The 18,852-nt window shown below is 38.4% G+C and overlaps 1 protein-coding gene across 5 annotated transcripts in view; it reads left to right on the top strand.

Annotated features, from left to right (window-relative positions):
• The window catches only part of radil2b (Ras association and DIL domains 2b), an 83,118-nt gene extending 68,007 nt beyond the window's left edge, over positions 1-15,111 (top strand). For 4 of the 5 annotated variants that reach the window (XM_061908777.1, XM_061908779.1, XM_061908780.1 and 1 more), the window contains 6 exons: positions 4,323-4,458; positions 4,529-4,713; positions 9,565-9,928; positions 10,001-10,212; positions 14,341-14,480; positions 14,550-15,111. In XM_061908777.1, coding sequence (XP_061764761.1) covers positions 4,323-4,458; positions 4,529-4,713; positions 9,565-9,928; positions 10,001-10,212; positions 14,341-14,480; positions 14,550-14,643 — 1,131 coding nt within the window. In that variant the 3' untranslated portion in view covers positions 14,644-15,111. Of the gene's footprint in view, positions 1-4,322; positions 4,459-4,528; positions 4,714-9,564; positions 9,929-10,000; positions 10,213-14,340; positions 14,481-14,549 lie in introns of those variants that run through there. The other variant, XM_061908781.1, reaches the window with a different exon arrangement.
• The last annotated feature ends 3,741 nt before the right edge of the window (positions 15,112-18,852 follow it).

Here is an 18,852-nt window from a genome sequence, read left to right as displayed (position 1 = left end):
ATGGACCTGGTGCTTTAAATGGGACAATGCAAAAGGAGGATTGCCTCCAAATTCTTCAGGACATCCTAAAATCATCAGCCCGTAGGTTGGGTCTTGGGCGCAGTTGGGTGTTCCAACAGAACAATGACCCCAAACACATGTCAAAAGTGGTAAAGGAATGGCTAAATCAGGCTAGAATTAAGGTTTTAGAATGGCCTTCCTAAAGTCCTGACTTAAACATGTGGACAATGCTGAAGAAACAAGTCTGTGTCAGAAAACCAACAAATTTAGCTGAACTGCACCAATTTTGTCAGGAGGAGTGGTCAAAAATTCAACCAAAAGCTTGCAGATGGCTACCAAAAGTGCCTTTTTACAGGAGACCCGTAAAAAATTCATAAAAGAACCGAACTCCATGAATGTTTTTTTGTGACCAACAAGTATGTGCTCCATTTACTCTATCACACAAAATAAGAGTTGTAGAAAGTATTGGAAACTCAAGACAGCCATGACATTATGTTCTTTACAAGTGTATGTAAACTTTTGATCACGACTGTATATACTTGCATCATGTATATGAAACCTAAATGGAGGTGTTTGGAAGTATTTTAGGGGCTCTCGTAGGCTCCAATGTAAGCAAAGTGTTGATCAAATGGGGCGGTATAGCTCGGTTGGTAGAGCGGCCATGCCAGCAACTTGAGGGTTCCAGGTTCGTTCCCCGCTTCTTCCATTCTAGTCAATGCCGTTGTGTCCTTGGGCAAGACACTTTACCCACCTGCCACCAGTGCCACCCACACTGGTTTAAATGTAACTTAGATATTGGGTTTCACTGTAAAGTGCTTTGAGTCACTAGAGAAAAGCGCTATATAAATATAATTCACTTCACATCAAATGTAATTAATATTAAAAACACATAAAAACACACAACCATTGTCATGTCTTTCATAATGATTGTGAACTAAAGGCAACATTTTCAAAAAAAGTGCAGTTCCCCTTAAAAGTCACTGAAGGGTTTTATGGCTTGATAACCAATTTTGCGAATACTTATTTTGGTTCTAAGTAGCAACATAACGTAAAGTGTTGCTTATTTCTGTAAAGTAATTAATTAGCCATTAGTGTGTCAAAGCAGTTGTAGTAAAAAAAAATTGCATTATCATATATCATTGCCTCACGCTTTTGCGTCTACTTGCTCACTGCGGTAAAAGCCGCTGGCTGTTCAGTTTGAAACTGCTCTTGAGCCACCCAACCGTTTATACTACAAACCCCAAAACCAGTGAAGTTGGCACGTTGTGTAATTCGTAAATAAAAACAGAATGAAATGATTTGCAAATCCTTTTCAACCTATATTCAATTGAATTGACTGCAAAGACAAGATAGTTAACGTTCGAACTGGAAAACTTTTTTTGCAAATATTAGCTCATTTGGATTTGATGCTTGCAACTTGTTTCAAACAAGCTGGCACAAGTCGCAAAAAAGACTGAGGAAGTTAGGGAATGCTCTTTAAACACTTATTTGGAACATCCCATGTGCACAGGCTAACTGGGAACAGGTGGGTGGCATGATTGGATATAAAACAGCTTCCATGAAATGTTCGATCATACAGAAACAAGAATGGGGCGAGGGTCACCACTTTGTAAACAAATGCGTGAGCAAATTGTCGAACAGTTTAAGAACAATATTTCTCAACAAGCTATTGCAAGGAATTTAAGGATTTCACCATCTACGGTCAGTAATATCATCAAACGGTTCAGAGAATGTGGAGAAATCACTACACCTAGGCAATGATATTACGGACCTTCGACCCCTCAAGCGTTACTGCATCAAAAAGAGACATCAGTGTGTAAAGGATATCACCACATGGGCAGTTGATCACTACATCTGTAAGTGCAAGTTAAAATCTACTATGCAAAGCGAAAGCCATTTATCAACAAAACCCAGAAACGCCACCGACTTAGTTGGGCCCGAGCTCATCTAAGATGGACTGATGAAAAGTGGTCTGGGGTCTGATGAGTCAACATTTCAAATTGTTTTTGGAAACTGGACGTTGTGTCCTCCGGAACAAAGAGGAAAATAACCATCTGGATTGTTATAGGCGCAAAGTTCAAAATCCAGCATCTGTGGTGGTATGGGGGTGTATTAGTTCCCAAGGCATGGATAACTTACACATTTGGTAAGGCACCATTAATGCTGAAAGGTACGTAGAGGTTTTGGAGCAACATATGTTGCCATCCAAGCAACGTTATCATGGACGCCCCTGCTTGTTTCAGCAAGACAATACGAAGCCACGTATTACAAAAGCATGGCTTCATAGTAAAAGAGTGTGGGTACTAGACTGGCCTGCCTTTAGTTTAGACCTGTCTCCCATTGAAAATGTGTGGCGCGATATGAAGCCTGAAATACCGCAACAGAGACCCTGGACTGTTGAACAACTTAAGCTGTACATCAAGCAAGAATGGAAAATAATTCCACCATAGCTTCAAAAATTGGTCTCCTCAGTTCCCAAAGGTTTCCTGAGTGTTGTTAAAAAGAAAGGCCATGTAACACAGTGGTCAAAATTCCTGTCTGCCAATTTGTTTGCAGTGTGTTGCTGCCATTAAATTCTAAGTTAATGGTTATTTGCAAAAAAAAAATTAAATTTCTCAGTTCGAACATTAAATATCTCGTTTTTGCTGTTAAGTCAATTGAATATAAGTAGAAAAAGATTTGCAAATCATTGTATTCTGTTTTTATTTACGTGCCAACTTCACTGGTTTTGGGTTTTGTAAGTTAGTCCGCACGGGCTATGGGGAGAGGCACTTTCAAGCCGAGGATTAGCTAAACATTCGACAACCCGAGCGAGCAGCAGAGAGGAGCTATTGCTAGCTGCTGTGCTAAGAAGAGAAAAACATAAACAGATAAGAATTTTGATAAAGTCGCTACAAGGAAAGCTATATATTCTCAAGCAAATTGGTGTCTGTTAAAAATAAAGTCGTAGTCACTCACCAATCGCCTAATGCAGTCACTGACCAAAGCATTGAATCACTCGGCACCATAGCCGCCATGTTCTTTTGAAAAGTTTGTTGTGTTGCGTTGTCGTGCGTCAGAAAATCACGACTAGGTTGAGCCAAAGGGAAAGCAGGGTTGAACCAAAGGGATTGCCGAATGGGCGTAGAGAAGGGCAAATGGCCGTAACAAAGGCCCATCAAAAAATACCGGTATGGTGGTTTAAGTCTCAAATATATACCTCTTTCTAAAATATACTGGTATTAAGCGTAATACTGGTATACTTCCCAGCTCCAGGTTAGGGTATAAATATTGCTGACAGAGGAAACATTTACTCATATATATTTTTGATTAAAAATGACCGATAGCGTCCAGATGACCGAAATTTCACTGAAAAGTTTTTTTTTGTATTTTTGTTCCTGCAAAAAAAAATCTGGCAGTCGTTTATCATAATATGAATTAGTTTCGTAGTATTTACTACTTTAGGACCCTACCTGTTCATCGCCAGACTCCATTTGCCACCCCCTGTTAGTGTGAATATCATCTACAGAACTGAAGCCCACGGATAAAAACTCATGTAAAAAAATTTGGGGGATTACTTATTGCACAATATTGTCGCCCTGGTCCATGATTACTTCAAAACTGATACTGTTAATATTATGAACAACAACAAAAAAATGCCATTTCCTGCTCTTCCATCTCCTCATAGACACCGTAGCCTGTGTTGGTCTTTTAGTATTTCCTCGAATATCTGGAGGAAAATCATCAGTAGAAGAGGACGCAAAGCAGAATACTTCCCTTATTTTTCCCTCATTATTGCGCCCTCGGTGTGCTCTTCTTTAGGCAGGTTCTGATTTAGTTTTTCACCCCTCGAGGGTGCTCCGGCTTTTCGTAATTGCATTTGGATTGAGTCTTTTAGATTTTTTCCCTCTAAACACCGACCAAAATCCTTCTTCTTCAGAGTCATAATCCTTCAAATGACCGCTGCAAACTGCCCTCCTCTCGCTTAGTCCGTCCCATTTTGAATGAGCCAAATTTTACTAGCGAAGTTTATACTTTCCTATATTCCCATTATTTTGAAATATATGCAGGCTGACTTTTTCAGTTGTATTGCTCCAACCTGCAACAATTTAATATTTTTTTCAAATCCTGCACAGAAATATCATTATAAAATGCTACCAAAGCAATATGAAATTTACTCCAGTCTTCTGTAGGTCATGTCCAATATTTTGGAGCTAAAAGTGGACCTTCCGAAATGTGCTGAAACTGGTCAGGAAACCAGCCCAAAATCACTACTGTGGTTGTTTTTGGGGAAATTTTACCTGTAGACATTATTATTAACTCTGAAATATGTGTATGCGTAGACATCTTGGGTGTCGCTGCGATCCGATTTCCCTGCCCTGAATGCAGCTCAGCTGAACCACCTGCTGAGTCTTTACATCCCGCCGTCTCCCACTTGGACGCCTTGTGTTCGAGACCAGGCAGACACACACAACACTGGTGAAAGTCAATCCCCATATTTTTATATCTCGTTTTATCTTCTCTACAACGATGCCTCTTCTATTCTCAGATGACATCTTGCAAACTTTTGACACCCATCATCCTCTCAGACTGCCAGATGGGGATTTCCAGTTCGTTTTGGGAAAGGCAGTGAGATATTCATCCCTGACTGAACAGTTGGACAAGCTCAAAGTATCAATGTTCAACCTCTCTAATTTACAGTCCCATGGAGTCACTGCTACTGGCCAGCACAAGGTAACACATGTAATGACTGATGTTGCACGGTTTAACCTGTCAAAGTCACTATCTCTATAATATACACTATATGTCTATTTAGCTATCTATGTATATATATATATATATATATATATATATATATATATATATATATATATATATATATATATATATATATATATACATAATGCGATTAATATATGTATATAAATATTATATACAGTATATACATACATACATACACATATATACATACATACATACACACACACACACACACATATATATATACACACATATATAGGGCTGTCACACTAATAAAATATTTAATCGGAATTAATCGCATTATGTTCATAGTTAACTTGAAATTAATCGCAATTATTGCAGATAGAAATAATTTTTAATCATTAATAAGTGTACCCCAGACAGATAATTATCAAGTTTTAATTAAATGAACGGACAATTAATTTTATTTGATAAAATGTGTTTTAAACATTTTTCTTTTTTAAACAGTTCATCACAAAAATTAAAAAACACCATTTTATGACAGTACAAAAAAAGGCATGCCATGTGTTGGTGCCTAGCCAAATTTTGTATTTTGCAGAAATACAGAATTTTTATTCCTGCTTTAGGAGCACATGCATTCAGAGGAAGAGCTACACCATGATTAAATACCAATTTAATAACATAAAATGTAAACTGGTATGCTGCAATGAGTTGGCGACTTGTCCAGGGCGTACCCTGCCTACCGCCCGAATGCAGCTGAGATAGGCTCCAGCGACCGCCCGCTACCCCAAAAGGGACAAACGGTAGAAAATAGATGGATAGATGGTGAATTGGTATGCTTATGCTTTGATTGTCAAAGATGTTTGGCAATACCCATCCATTCATTTACTACTGCTTGTCCCTTTTGGGGTCACGGGGGGCTGAAACCTATCCCAGCAGTAATCTGGGATATTTGTACCTGAATAAATGTTTGTGATAATTTGTACATAACATGTTGTACAAGTTAATGGGCTTCATATTGCTGCATGACAATGTTTTGACCTTCTCCAATAATTAATTAAAAAAACATCTCTGACAAAACATGATCGTAATGTAAGACATTTTTATTTTGTCAATGACATGGTTTGCTCTAAATTCCCAAAATACCTGTGGCGGTGGGGGTGGGGTTAGGGGCGTGGTCAATATGACGACATTGCACGATTTGCTATGTTGCATTTCATTCTTTAAAAAGGCAAAAAATGTGAGTATACATTTAAAACAAATTTGTTATTATTATTATGTCTAGTATTAACATATATTTTGTGTACGGAGGAAATACTTGTTGAAATTGGGCCCGTTGTAAGCATAAAATTGGTAATAAAAGTTAAAAAATGAGCGTCAGACTTCTTCTGGATGCTGCAATACATTATTATTACAGTACTTGATTTTACATTATTAGTACAGTACATGATTTTGTTAAGAAATCACATGGAGATAAGAACTGACAGCCTTTGCTCAACACTTTGTTGATGCACCTTTGGCAGCAATTACAGCCTCAAGTCTTTTTGAATACGATGTCACAGGCTTGGCACACCTATCTTTGCGCAGTTTTTCCCATTCCTCTTTGCAGCACTCCTCAGGCAGAACTTCTCTTCCTATCCTCTCCTGCTCCAGTCTGGCTGTGCCAAATAATAATATCAATCCGTTTAATAAAGTCAAATACAAATAAGGCAACCATAGAAGTATCCCACACTTCTCTTGTGTAAAATAAATCTGTATGGCAAATATGGGCATTTACTTCAACAATATCATTTGCCTGAGTAGCTGGACAGGAAAAAAAAAGGGAAAAATGTAACTTAAACTATGTATGCACATACAACACTTCAAACCTTTTGTATATCAGTATGTGAAAGTAAATTATGGTATGGATTAAGCAAGTATGTCAAACAATGTACTAATATAATCCACTTTAAGAAACTGTTAAAACAACAAGTGTTTACAAAGTACAATGAAGAATTATAACAAACGTCTTGAACTTTATTGAAAATGAGATATCTCATTATATGAATCATAACTGATTCTATAACTGTTCATGAAGAAAACTAGTATATTCCAAATTAGTTTATATAAATTATTTCCAAATTAAGAATAGGAAGTAAACAAATGTGTTAGTACTGGAACTGCTATGAGGTGGAAAATAGTTAGGATTAAATAAGCTTTGCTTCCTCCTTCCTCTTTTCGGAAATTTCAGAAATAAACATTTAAATGTGTGATGTATCATATTAAAATTGTATAAATGTTCAAAAAGAATTTCAACCAAACCAACCAAATTCCTCCAAACATGACGCCTGGCATTCATGCCAAAAAATTCAATCTGTGTCTTATCAGACCAAAGAATTTTGTTACTTAGGTTCTGAGAGTCTTTCAGGTGCATTTTGGCAAACTTCACCAAGAAATGGCTTCGGTCTGGCCACTCTGCCATAAAGTCCTGATTGGTGGATTGCTGCAGAGAAGGATATCCTTCTGGAAGGTTCTCTCTCCACAGAGGAATGCTGTAGCTCTTATAGAATGACCATCTGGTTTTTGGTCATCTCCCAGACTAGACTAAGATGAATGCAGCAATGTACAGAGACATTCTGGATGAAAACCAACACTTCTCATCATATCTTATGGAGCTTTAGAGGTACTGCAAAAAGGAATGGGCAAAACTGCCCAAAGATAGGTCTGCTAAGCTTGTGGCATCATATTCAAAACGACTTGAGGCTGTAATTGCTGCCAAAGGTGCATCAACAAAGTATTGAGCAAAGGTTGTGAATACTTAGGAACATGTAATTTTTATTTTTTTCCATTTTTAAAAATTTGCAAAATTACAAGACCAGGTCATTACAGAACCTATTCACATTGTCATTATGGGGTATTGTGTTTAACATTTTGGGGACAAACAATGATTTCTTCCATTCTGAAATAAAACTGTAACTTAACAAAGTGTGGAAAAAGTGAAACACTGTGAATATTACATGCATGATAACATTAATGAGCAGTAAATGAGTGTGTTAATGGGGCAAATCGCATTCTGCAGTACATGGGAAATCCTCATTAAAATAGGTCGGTCTGCACCAGTTGGACACGCAGTCTTATAGAGTAGATCACACGCAACACGCCCACTCATAGTAAACACAACTTTATAGTTTGCATTCACTGTTTAGCGCGTGGTATTTGGATCTTAGTAGATCAGGCCAATTGTTACAAAGCATTTCCTCACTCTAAATTATCTCATTTATACCATAAATGAATATGAATGATGTCATCAGTGACGAGTCAACCTTAAAGATCCTGAAATCATGAAACCTCGAGTATGTGGCCTGTGGCTGGCCACCAGTCTAGGTTGCAGCAAAGTCAGCTGGAACAGGCTCCACCATAACCATGATCCTAATGCAGATAAGTAGTATAGAAAATAGATGGATTTATGGTTTGGCATCAAAAACTAAAAATGTTTCCAATGTCCTTAGTGGGGGACATGAGGAATCATGCCTTAAAGGCAAACTGCAGTTATTTTTTTTAATTTTTGCTTATCATTCGCACTTTTACTTGACCAAACTAACATTCTAACACTATACCCACTACAAAACGATTCAAGTATGTACTTTGGTTTGTGCTGACGTTGTATCTGATTAAAAGAGAACTGGACTTTTTTTGCCTATCGTTCACAATCATTATGAAAGTGTGACGACTGATTGATTTTTTTCCTGTATTCTAAATATTAAATTAATGGAATCAGAAGTCGGCTCACAATGGAGCCAATGGGAGCTGCTCTATTCTGCCTATAAAGCCCTTAAAAAACATCCAAACACCTCCATTAAGGTTTTATGTACATGAGGTAAGTATATATGTAATGTAGTAATGGGCACGATTATACTAACATTTAATATTTACGTATATTGATCATTTTAAGCATACGCGGCACATTCATTTTAAAAACGCATCACAACATTCGCTTTTTTTCTTCATCACTGATTATTACTCACTGTTGACTTCATGAGAGCCAACAAATATCACTTACTGTGCAATGTCTGCTGTCATTAGGATGCCGACGGCTCGGCTGTTTATATATTCCCATTTAGATGAAGAATGTCTTATAACCCTCACAAAGAATAGGAGGGATGGCGCAGCCTTTTTTTCGTGTCATCCTCACCAGTTCCAGGTCCTAAATTGGCAGTCAAAGTGTACCAACTTGTCGGATAACCTACTCAGACGTCTCATGTCCAGGTGAGGGGCATGATTTACCTACAATAAAATTACAGGGAAGCAAGGAAGCAGCAGACCACTCGATGATGTAAACATAGCGACATACAAAAGTGATCACGGCGCCGCTATAGTTTGTCTGTGTTAGCGTTTATAAAAACAATATCACTAATACTTGGTTAATATTTAAGTCACAAAATATAAATGGAGTATTATTGGCGCTTTTTGAATGGTTAATTATTTAATTTTATGGGCGGAATAGTGGAGCTCCCATTTGCTACGCTGTAAGCAGACTTTTATTTTTAAGATAGAATGCATAAAAAAAAATCCATCCATCAATCTTGTCTTTCATAATGATTGTGAACAATAGGCAAAATGAAAAAAATAAAAAAAAGTACAGTTAGCCTTAAATATCGGTATTGTATTGGAAGTTAAAATGTTGTATCAGGACACCCCCCTACTAATAAATATTGTTTGTTTTACAAAAACGTGTTCCTCATTTACACTGTAGCTACCCTGTAAAATACATATAAAAAAACTTTTGTAGCATATTGTTTTTACTCAAGACGATCTTATAATATAAAAAAATTGTAACTTGTATTGTTCTGGATCTCGATGGGTTATTGTACTGTGTATCTACAGGGTATCATTAGCCCCACGGAGACCAGAAACAAGCAAGAAAATATGGACACAACATCAGTCCAAACTATCCACCATTGCCCGTCCTCCTCTGTTTCACCGCCATCAACCTCTTCCTCCACCCAACAACTGGATGACCTCAGTGCCTGCGGTGCCCTCCTTTTGTCCAAGAAGCTTTGGGACTTGCAGACAAGAGAGGCGTACACCGCTGACAGGAGGAGGTCGGCACTGGACCCCTCGTGTCTCCTCACCCCACCCAACAGTCCCCTTATCATAGATCCTGTTCACTTTCCCGGAAAAGACACATTAATGAAGGGTGCAAGTGACACACATTCTTGTTTTACTGATGTTGGGGGACACATTGGAGGTACTCTCGTACTTCAACATACTTTTTTAGTTTTTCCTCTAAGAAAATAACTTTCTATTACTCTCTCCTCAGATGGCCTAGTGTTTGAATGTCTGGCTGCACTGAAAGATGACCATTTGAATCCAGATTACACCTGCATGAAAAGGATATTTGAACTCATAGAGGAAGAGGAGGAGGAGGCCGAAGATATGATCAACCATTTTGATGACAACAATGATGAGATCTTCAGTTTGGATATAGAGCGGGATGAAAGCGGTCTGGGCCTTGCACTAGTCGACACACGGGTTGGTGCAAAAAAATCCTCTTTTTCTTATGTAACAACATGACAGGGGGTGGTGATAAGACAACAATGCCACCAATGCCATCAATTAGCCAAGTGATGTGGAGAAACACATCATGGCTTTAAAATTCCTACACAGGCTTGACACTACTAAATGGTAAATGGTTGTACTTATTTATACAGAGGTGGGTAGAGTAGCCAGAAATTGTACTCAAGTAAGAGTACTGTTACTTTAGAGATTTATTACTCAGGTAAAAGTAAGGAGTAGTCACCCAAATATTTAGTTGAGTAAAAGTAAAAAGTATGTTGTGAAAAAACTACTCAAGTACTGAGTAACTGATGAGTAACCTGTTCGTTCAATGATTACGGCAATAAATAATGCACAAAACATAAAAATAGCAATGAGAAAATTCAGAGCCAGGAATATCTCTTAAGCAACTAAAACAATACAGTATATTAAATAATACATTAAAATTAAAATTAAGGCAAATTGAGCCACAATAACTTAACAGCACCATAGGCTCAGTAGACATTAATTGATTGATTGATTGAAACTTTTATTAGTAGATTGCACAGTACAGTACATATTCCGTACAATTGACCACTAAATGGTAACACCCCAATAAGTTTTTCAACGTTAATCAATTACTTAATAAATGACCAAGTCGAGGTGATCTACCTCATATATACATATATATATATACACACAGATATCATATATATATATATATATATATATATATATATATATATATATATATATATATATATATATATATATTGCCGTTTTTCTTGACATGTTAAAGGTGTTTTAATGAGTATACATGCATGTTTAACATATAGATTCCTATCTTTCATAAAGACAAGAATATAAGTTGGTGTATTACCTGATTCTGATGACTTGCATTGATTGGAATCAGACAGTATAGTGCTGATAACGTCCACGTTTTCAAATGGAGGGAAAAAAAGTTCCTCCTTTCTGTCTAATACCACATGGAAGTCGTTGGTTTTTGGCATCTTATTTGTCCAGCTTCCATATTCGTTTTTATACGCTTTACAAGAAATACATTGGCGGCAAACTCCGTAGCTTGCTAGCTTGTTTGCGCTGGCTTTCGGAGACTCTTATTTTGTTAGCGCAGGCACGATGGAGCGGCACTTTTATTGTGAAGACAGGAACTGTGCGATCAGTCTTTAGGCTTTTGACGGGAAGTAAGGTTGAAATAAAAAGTATTTTTTCCTTTACACTTTTGATTGATTGATTGAAACTTTTATTAGTAGATTGTACAGTACAGTACATATTCCGTACAATTGACCACTAAATGGTAACACTCCAATAAGTTTTTCAACATGTCGGGTTCTACGTGTGACGATCACGTGACCGTCTGGCTCTGTTTGATTGGTCCAACCTCACCAGTGACTGCATTTGATTGGTGAAACGCAGACATTTGATAGATCCTACTTTGAAGGTCTGTCTGACAAAACAAAACAAACAAAGCGTACATTAACAGATCGATTAAAAAAAAAAAGTAGCGAGTACCGAGCTGATTGTAGATAAATGGAGCGGAGTAAAAGTAGCATTTCTTCTCTATAAATATACTCAAGTAAAAGTAAAAGTATGTTGCATAAAAACTACTCTTAAAAGTACAATTCATCCCAAAAGTTACTCAAGTAGATGTAACGGAGTAAATGTAGCGCGTTACTACCCACCGCTGTACTTATATCGCGCCTTTCTACCCCTTTTTAAGGAACCCAAAGCACTTTGACAGTATTTCCACATTCACCCATTCACACACTGATGGCGGGAGCTGCCATGCAAGGCGCTCACCAGGACCCATCAGGAGCAAGGGTGAAGTGTCTTGCTCAAGGACACAACGGACGTGACTAGGATGGTAGAAGGTGGGGATTGAACCAGTAACCCTCAGATTGCATGCACGGCCACTCTCCCAACTTCGCCACGCCGCCCTTACTGTGGCGCTACAGTATATTCAGCTTTCTTGAGGTGGACAATACATTGTTTTTGGAATGTGACACAGTATTTATGGTGGACATTGCAAATGCCTGAACTTTGAAGTTAACTAGTATAACTATATCTACTGTATGTTATAATTAACAGTGGCCAAAAATATAAAATATACTTATTAAAGGGGAAATGTACTTTTTTGTAAATTTGCGTATTGTTTATAATCATTATGAAAGACGAGATGATGGATTATTTTGTTTAATGCAATGTAACTTGTGAATAAACGTAAATAAAAGACTGTTTACAGCCGGGCCAATCGAAGGTCCGCTATTCGTCCCTTAAAACTCCCAAAAAACAAAAACATCCAAAAACCTCCAAAAATACTTTACATTTAAATTTTGTGACTTGAATATTAACCAAGTATTAGTGATATTGTTATTAAAAGTGCTAATGCACACAAGCTATTTAAAGCGGTGACGTGATCACGAGCTTGTGTGCCAATGTTGACATGATCGACTGATCAGCTGTTTCCGCGCTTCCTTGCTGAACAAACTTTATTGTAGATCATAAATCATGCATCTCACCTGGATAGTAGAAGAACGAGCACGTAATCGGACAAATTGGTACACTTTGACAGCCAATTTAGACCCTGAGATGTCGAGAACGACACGAAAAGACGCTTAGTTCCACCCCCAAGCCCTCCCACACCCTTTTCTGTGAGGATTATGAGTCATTCTTCACCTAAATGTGAATGTATGAACGTCCCAGTAGTCGACATCTTAATGACAGCAGACCTTGTACAGTAAGTGATTTGTGTTATGTTTGTTAGCTTTCATGAAGTCTGCAGTGAGTAATCAGTTATGTAGTTGGAAAAAAAGCAAATGTTGTGATTAGAGATGTAGGATAATGGCTTTTTTGTCGATATCCGATATTCCGATATTGTCCAACTCTTAATTACCAAGTCCGATATCAACCGATACCAATATATGCAGTAGTGGAATTAACACATTATTATGCCTAATTTTGTTGTGATGCCCCGCGGGATGCATTAAACAATGTAACGGAGGTTATCCAAGATAAATCAACTCAAGTTATGGAAAAAAATGCCCAAATGGTACTGCCATATTTATTATTGAAGTCACAAAGTGCATTTTTTTTTTAACATTCCTCAAAACAGCAGCTTCTTGAGGGTTGAGGTGGGGGGTGGGGGTGGGGGTGGGGGTCCCGGAAGAGTTAGTGCTGTAAGGGTGTTGTGTTTATGTTGTGTTACGGTGCGGGTGTTCTCCCGAAATGTGTTTGTCATTCTTGTTTGGTGTGGGTTCACAGTGTGGCAAATATTTATAACAGTGGTAAGGTTGTTAATGCGGCCACCCTCAGTGTGACCTGTATGACTGTTGACCAAGTATGTATTACATCCACTTTTGTGTGAAAAGCCGATAATTTCCGATTTTAAAGCATTTATCAGCCGATAATATCGGCAGTTTTAATATTATTGGACATCTCTAGTTGTGATGCGTTTAAAAAATTAATGCGCTGCTTAAAATGATCAAAATACATAACTATTAAATGTTATTATAAATGTGCCTGTTACTACATTACATATATACTTACATCCTGTATATAAAACCTTAATGGAGGTGTTTGGGTGTTTTTTAAGGGCTACATTGGCAAATGGACAGATGGATTTTTTAAAATCCATCTGTCGTCATGTCTTTCATAATGATTGTGAACGATGGACAAAATTCCCTAAAAATGCAAATTTTAGTTCTAATGTGTCTTTGTCCAGCGTCCCTGCAAGATGAAACATTATACAGGACTTAAAGTTTGGATGCATTGTACACCACACATACTAAAATAAGTGATTTCCAAAACACTATTAAATGTGTTGTGATTGCTTCAATTGAGACACCTACAAACATCCATTGAGATGAGGATAAAAGGATCATGATGCCACTTTAAATTAAGTATCATAAATCTAAATGCACAATGTGTCTTGTGAGTGTGACCACATACTGTAAGAAGGGTGCTGCGCTTATATCGGCCGTGTTTGAATGTACTGGTACTAACGATGCATCTGGAACTTGATCATTGAGTGCATTGCAGCTGGCTATACATGACAGTATAAGGACATTACCCTTAGAGTGTTGTTCACAACATGACCTCATGTTCCAGGATCTCCCATCAAAGGTGAAAGGCATATTTATCAGGGCCGTGGTCCCAGACACTCCTGCAGCCCGCTGTGACAAGCTGAAATCAGGAGACAGGATCCTTGCTGTTAATGGAGTCAGTCTGCTTGGCCCTCACTGCCAAAAGTAATCAGCAGATCTACAAAAAAAGGGGTGAACAGTTTTTTAAATATTTCTCTCTCTCTTTCTGATCAGTGGCAAAGAGTTAATGCAGTCGTCAGGCGATAGACTGAGGCTACTGGTGGCAAGATCTGATTGGATGTCCAAAGCTGTACAGACTGAATGCTGACGTTTGTGTTTGGTTACATTGTTCTCACCAAGTTACTGCCGTAGCAGCTGTATGAACTAAAACATGCTGTTTTAAATGTTTGCAAGGAATCACTACCCCACCCCTGACCATAACCAAGTGGAACAATCTGCTGATAAGAAACTTTTTTTTATATTTTGGGGATGACAATGACACTGATTCATACATAAGGCTCTGCAGACAAACTGCAGTGTAATTACAGTATGTTCAAATCCTTTTTTTTAATGGTTTAATTACTCAAATTGCAGTAACGCCATGTTTGGTCTGTCTTATATTCATGTGTAAATATATATTTTTTAAATGAATCTGAATTCTAGTCCTGTGTGTTCCAAAAAGTGCACTTTTACTTCAACGTGTAGAGAACGGGGTTGATTTTCACACTTTTTTACTGCAGTGTGTATTCTTTCAGCAGTCATTTCTACATCAAAATAAAGCTTACAGTGAAGTGGGCATCACTACTTTTCCATCTGATTTTAAATCAGAAGTCCATCCATCCATCCATTTCCTACCGCTTATTCCCTTTGGGGTCACGGGGGGCGCTGGTGCCTATCTCAGCTACAATCAAGCGGAAGGCGGTGTACACCCTGACAAGTCGCCACCTAATCGCAGGGCCAACACAGACAGACAGACAACATTCACACTCACATTCACACACTAGAGCCAATTTAGTGTTGCCAATCAACCTATCCCCAGGTGCATGTCTTTGGAAGTGGGAGGAAGCCGGAGTACCCGGAGGGAACCCACGCATTCACGGGGAGAAACATGCAAACTCCACACAAAAAGATCCCGAAACCGGGATTGAACCCTGGACTACTCAGGACCTTCATATTGTGACGCAGACGCACAAACCCCTCTCCCACAGTGACGCCGTAAATCAGAAGTTATTAACTATCATATATGCTCTGATACATTGTGACAAGGAGGAAAGAAGAGACATAACTAAATTTGAAAGTTTAATTGTGTTGACAAATACATAGGTAACTTGTAACACTCAATGATGGGCAGTAACAAGCTACATGTACTGAAGTTAAAAGAGGGGTGGGGGTTAGGTATAAGCGAGAGCCAATCAGATGCTTTTTATTGCAGGATAAGGAAGTTGCCGCCAAAACCAATATGTCTGGCTTTAACATGTAATATTTGTACACCAGGGAGACAGCGAACAGGACATATTTAATTTTTACTGCTATGATGCCATCAGCAGGCGAGTCGTCAATTCTGACATCGACACAACTAAGTCAAATATATCATTTGCTGCTATCGGTGTTGCTCCAAAAACTAAATCTGTGTCAAACATTGATTACAGTCGCCGCGCTGTCCACAACTGATTAATAACTGCAGGACAAACATATTTGAAGTTATCGTTAAGGATATGGGTTTGAAATTATTTAAGCCTTTATCGTGTCCGAAAAATGACAGAGTTGGTTCTCTGGTTGCCTTATTTCTATTTTACTTTATTAAATATATTTATTTTAGCGCAGCCGGACCGGAGCAGAAGGGAATAGAAAGAGAAAAAAGGAAGACAGGGAAATTGTAGGGATAAGAGGAGGATAAAACAGAGAGACAACAACCAACACAAGATAAAGAAGAAGAACAACAGAACATCAGCAAATACGATATGTACAAATATGATGGAAAAAGTGATAGCAAAGAAGCAGTTAGTAAATTACATATTGTTAACACAGAAATGACAATGAACATTACACTACAAATGGAGCAATACAAATACCAATGGAAATAGCACTATTGATGAATAATAATAATTACCTCTATTATCAACAATATAATTGTTTCAAATGCAACAATACATATGTGTAATGATATCTTGAAATACAAAAGAAAGCAGATAAACGGAGGGGAAGAAAGAGAAGCAAACTGTATTAACCCTGTAGATTGTTATAGTAAAAGTATGTTAAGCTTTGTTAATGTGCCATGTGTTACCCAGTTTCCCCGAGGGCAGGGGTTGGGAACATTTTGGCTTGGAGAGCCATGAAAGCCAAAGATTTTAAAATGTATTTCTGTGAGAGCCATAAAATATTTATTAACACCGAATACAACTAAATGCATGCATTTTTAATTGATAACAACATTTTTAGAGTACAATAAGTCTCCTATTATTTTTAATAACATTTTTATTCTGAAGCTAACCAATAATGTGACTTCTTGAACAGGTGCGGTAGGAAATAGATGGATGGATTAAAATGCATGAGAATGTTTTATATTTTGAAGGTTATTTTCAACACTGTGATTACCAGCAACATTATTCCTTACTTATTGTGTTAAGCAATGTCAGCTAAGATTTATCTGAGAGCCAGATGCAGTTTTCAAAAGAGCCACATCTGGCTCTAGAGCCATAGGTTCCCTACCCCTGCCCTAGGGCAACAACGTTAATATATGTTTGATGAAACGTGATTAAGGGTTTATCCATGTGTTCTAGATATGTTAATCACATTTTTAGAAAGTGAAAAACCTAATTAAATTGTTTTGTTTTACATATGTTTTAAAAAGATGGTTTCAACCAAATCCCTGCAATAATCGTTTTTTATTGCATATAAACATATTAAGTATGGTGACGTTCGGTTTGGGGGGTTATGGTAGGCCCAGATTTCCGTGCTACGTACGCCCCTGTGCGCAGGAAACGGGGCGTTTTCCAAATTGCAAGAGTGGATGTGAAGACATTAAAAAAGGCTGTGTTGGTCTTTGCTGTCATCTACTGGCTTAATTGCAGAATACATCAAAATGCAACAATCATTTCTAATCGTTCAGATTCGGACTAAATGGTATTGTCCAGTAATTGTTTAATGTTGGAATACATTATTTTGCTCAGCACAAAACAAGCATGTTTAGTGTTATGATTGTTGGCAGAGGTAAACATGTAAAAGAGGGGATCCAAAATTAGAAACTCATTCTACACCAGTGTCAACTATACCCACATAATAATAGACATTTTGTGACATATATGCTAATTATTACATAATGGTAGTAGTACGATAGGAGAGTGCCCCATAAATAATGCATCAAGGGTGATGGGTCAAATGCAGAGAATAATTTCGCCACATCTAGTATGTGTATGAAAATCATTGGTACTTTACTTTATCTAGTCCGCGGGATGAGTTTGCTAAGTATAACAAATTAACCTGAAATTTTTGAATGAAGGAAACTGCTGTGCTAGCAGCACGATAGAGAGGGGTTAGTGCGTCTGCCTCACAATACGAAGGTCCTGAGTTCAATCCCGGGCTCGAGATATTTCTGTGCGGACTTTGCATGTTTTCCCCGTGACTGCGTGGGTTTCCTCCGGGTACTCCGGCTTCCTCCAAAAACATGCACCTGGGGATAGGTTGATTGGCAACACTAAATTGGCCCTAGTGTGTGAATGTGAGTGTGAATGTTGTCTGTCTATTGGTGTTGGCCCTGTGATGAAGTGGCGACTTGTCCAGGGTGTACGCAGCATACCGCCCAAATGCAGCTGAGATTGGCTCCAGCCCCCCCTCCGACCCCAAATGGGACAAGCGGTAGAAAATGTATAGATGGGTCCCACTGGGTCATTATTGTCACCGATATAAACTGGGTGTGAGTTTTCCTTGCCCTTATGTGGGCCTACCGAGAATGTCGTGGTGGTTTGTGCAGCCCTTTGAGACACTAGTGATTTAGGGCTATATAAGTAAACATTGATTGATTGATTGATCTACAAAGATACAAAGGATTGCTAAAGCGACATCCACTGGACACATTTAGAACAGCAGTTTCCATCCATCCATCCATCCACTTTCTACCGCTTGTCCCTTTCGGGGTCGCAGGTGGTCGCTGGAGCCTATCTCAGCTGCATTTTTGGCGGAAGGCATAGTACAACCTGGACAAGTCGTCACCTCATCACAGGGCCAACACAGATAGACAGACAACATTCACACTCACATTCACACACTAGGGCCAATTTAGTGTTGCCAATCAACCTATCCCCAGGTGCATGTCTTTGGAAGTGGGAGGAAGCCGGACTACCCGGAGGGAACCCACGCAGTCACAGGGAGAACATGCAAAGTCCGCACAGAAATATCCCGAGCCCGGGATTGAACTCAGGACCTTCGTATTGTGAGGCAGACGCACTAACCCCTCTCTATCGTGCTGCTAGCACAGCAGTTTCCTTCATTCAAAAATTTCAGGTTAATTTGTTATACTTAGCAAACTCATCCCGCGGAC

Source organism: Nerophis ophidion, linkage group LG08 (genome assembly GCF_033978795.1).
Source record: "Nerophis ophidion isolate RoL-2023_Sa linkage group LG08, RoL_Noph_v1.0, whole genome shotgun sequence".
Classification (NCBI taxonomy): Eukaryota; Metazoa; Chordata; class Actinopteri; order Syngnathiformes; family Syngnathidae; genus Nerophis; species Nerophis ophidion.
Note: the sequence above shows the minus strand (reverse complement) of the source record. Positions and strands in the feature narration are given on the sequence as shown.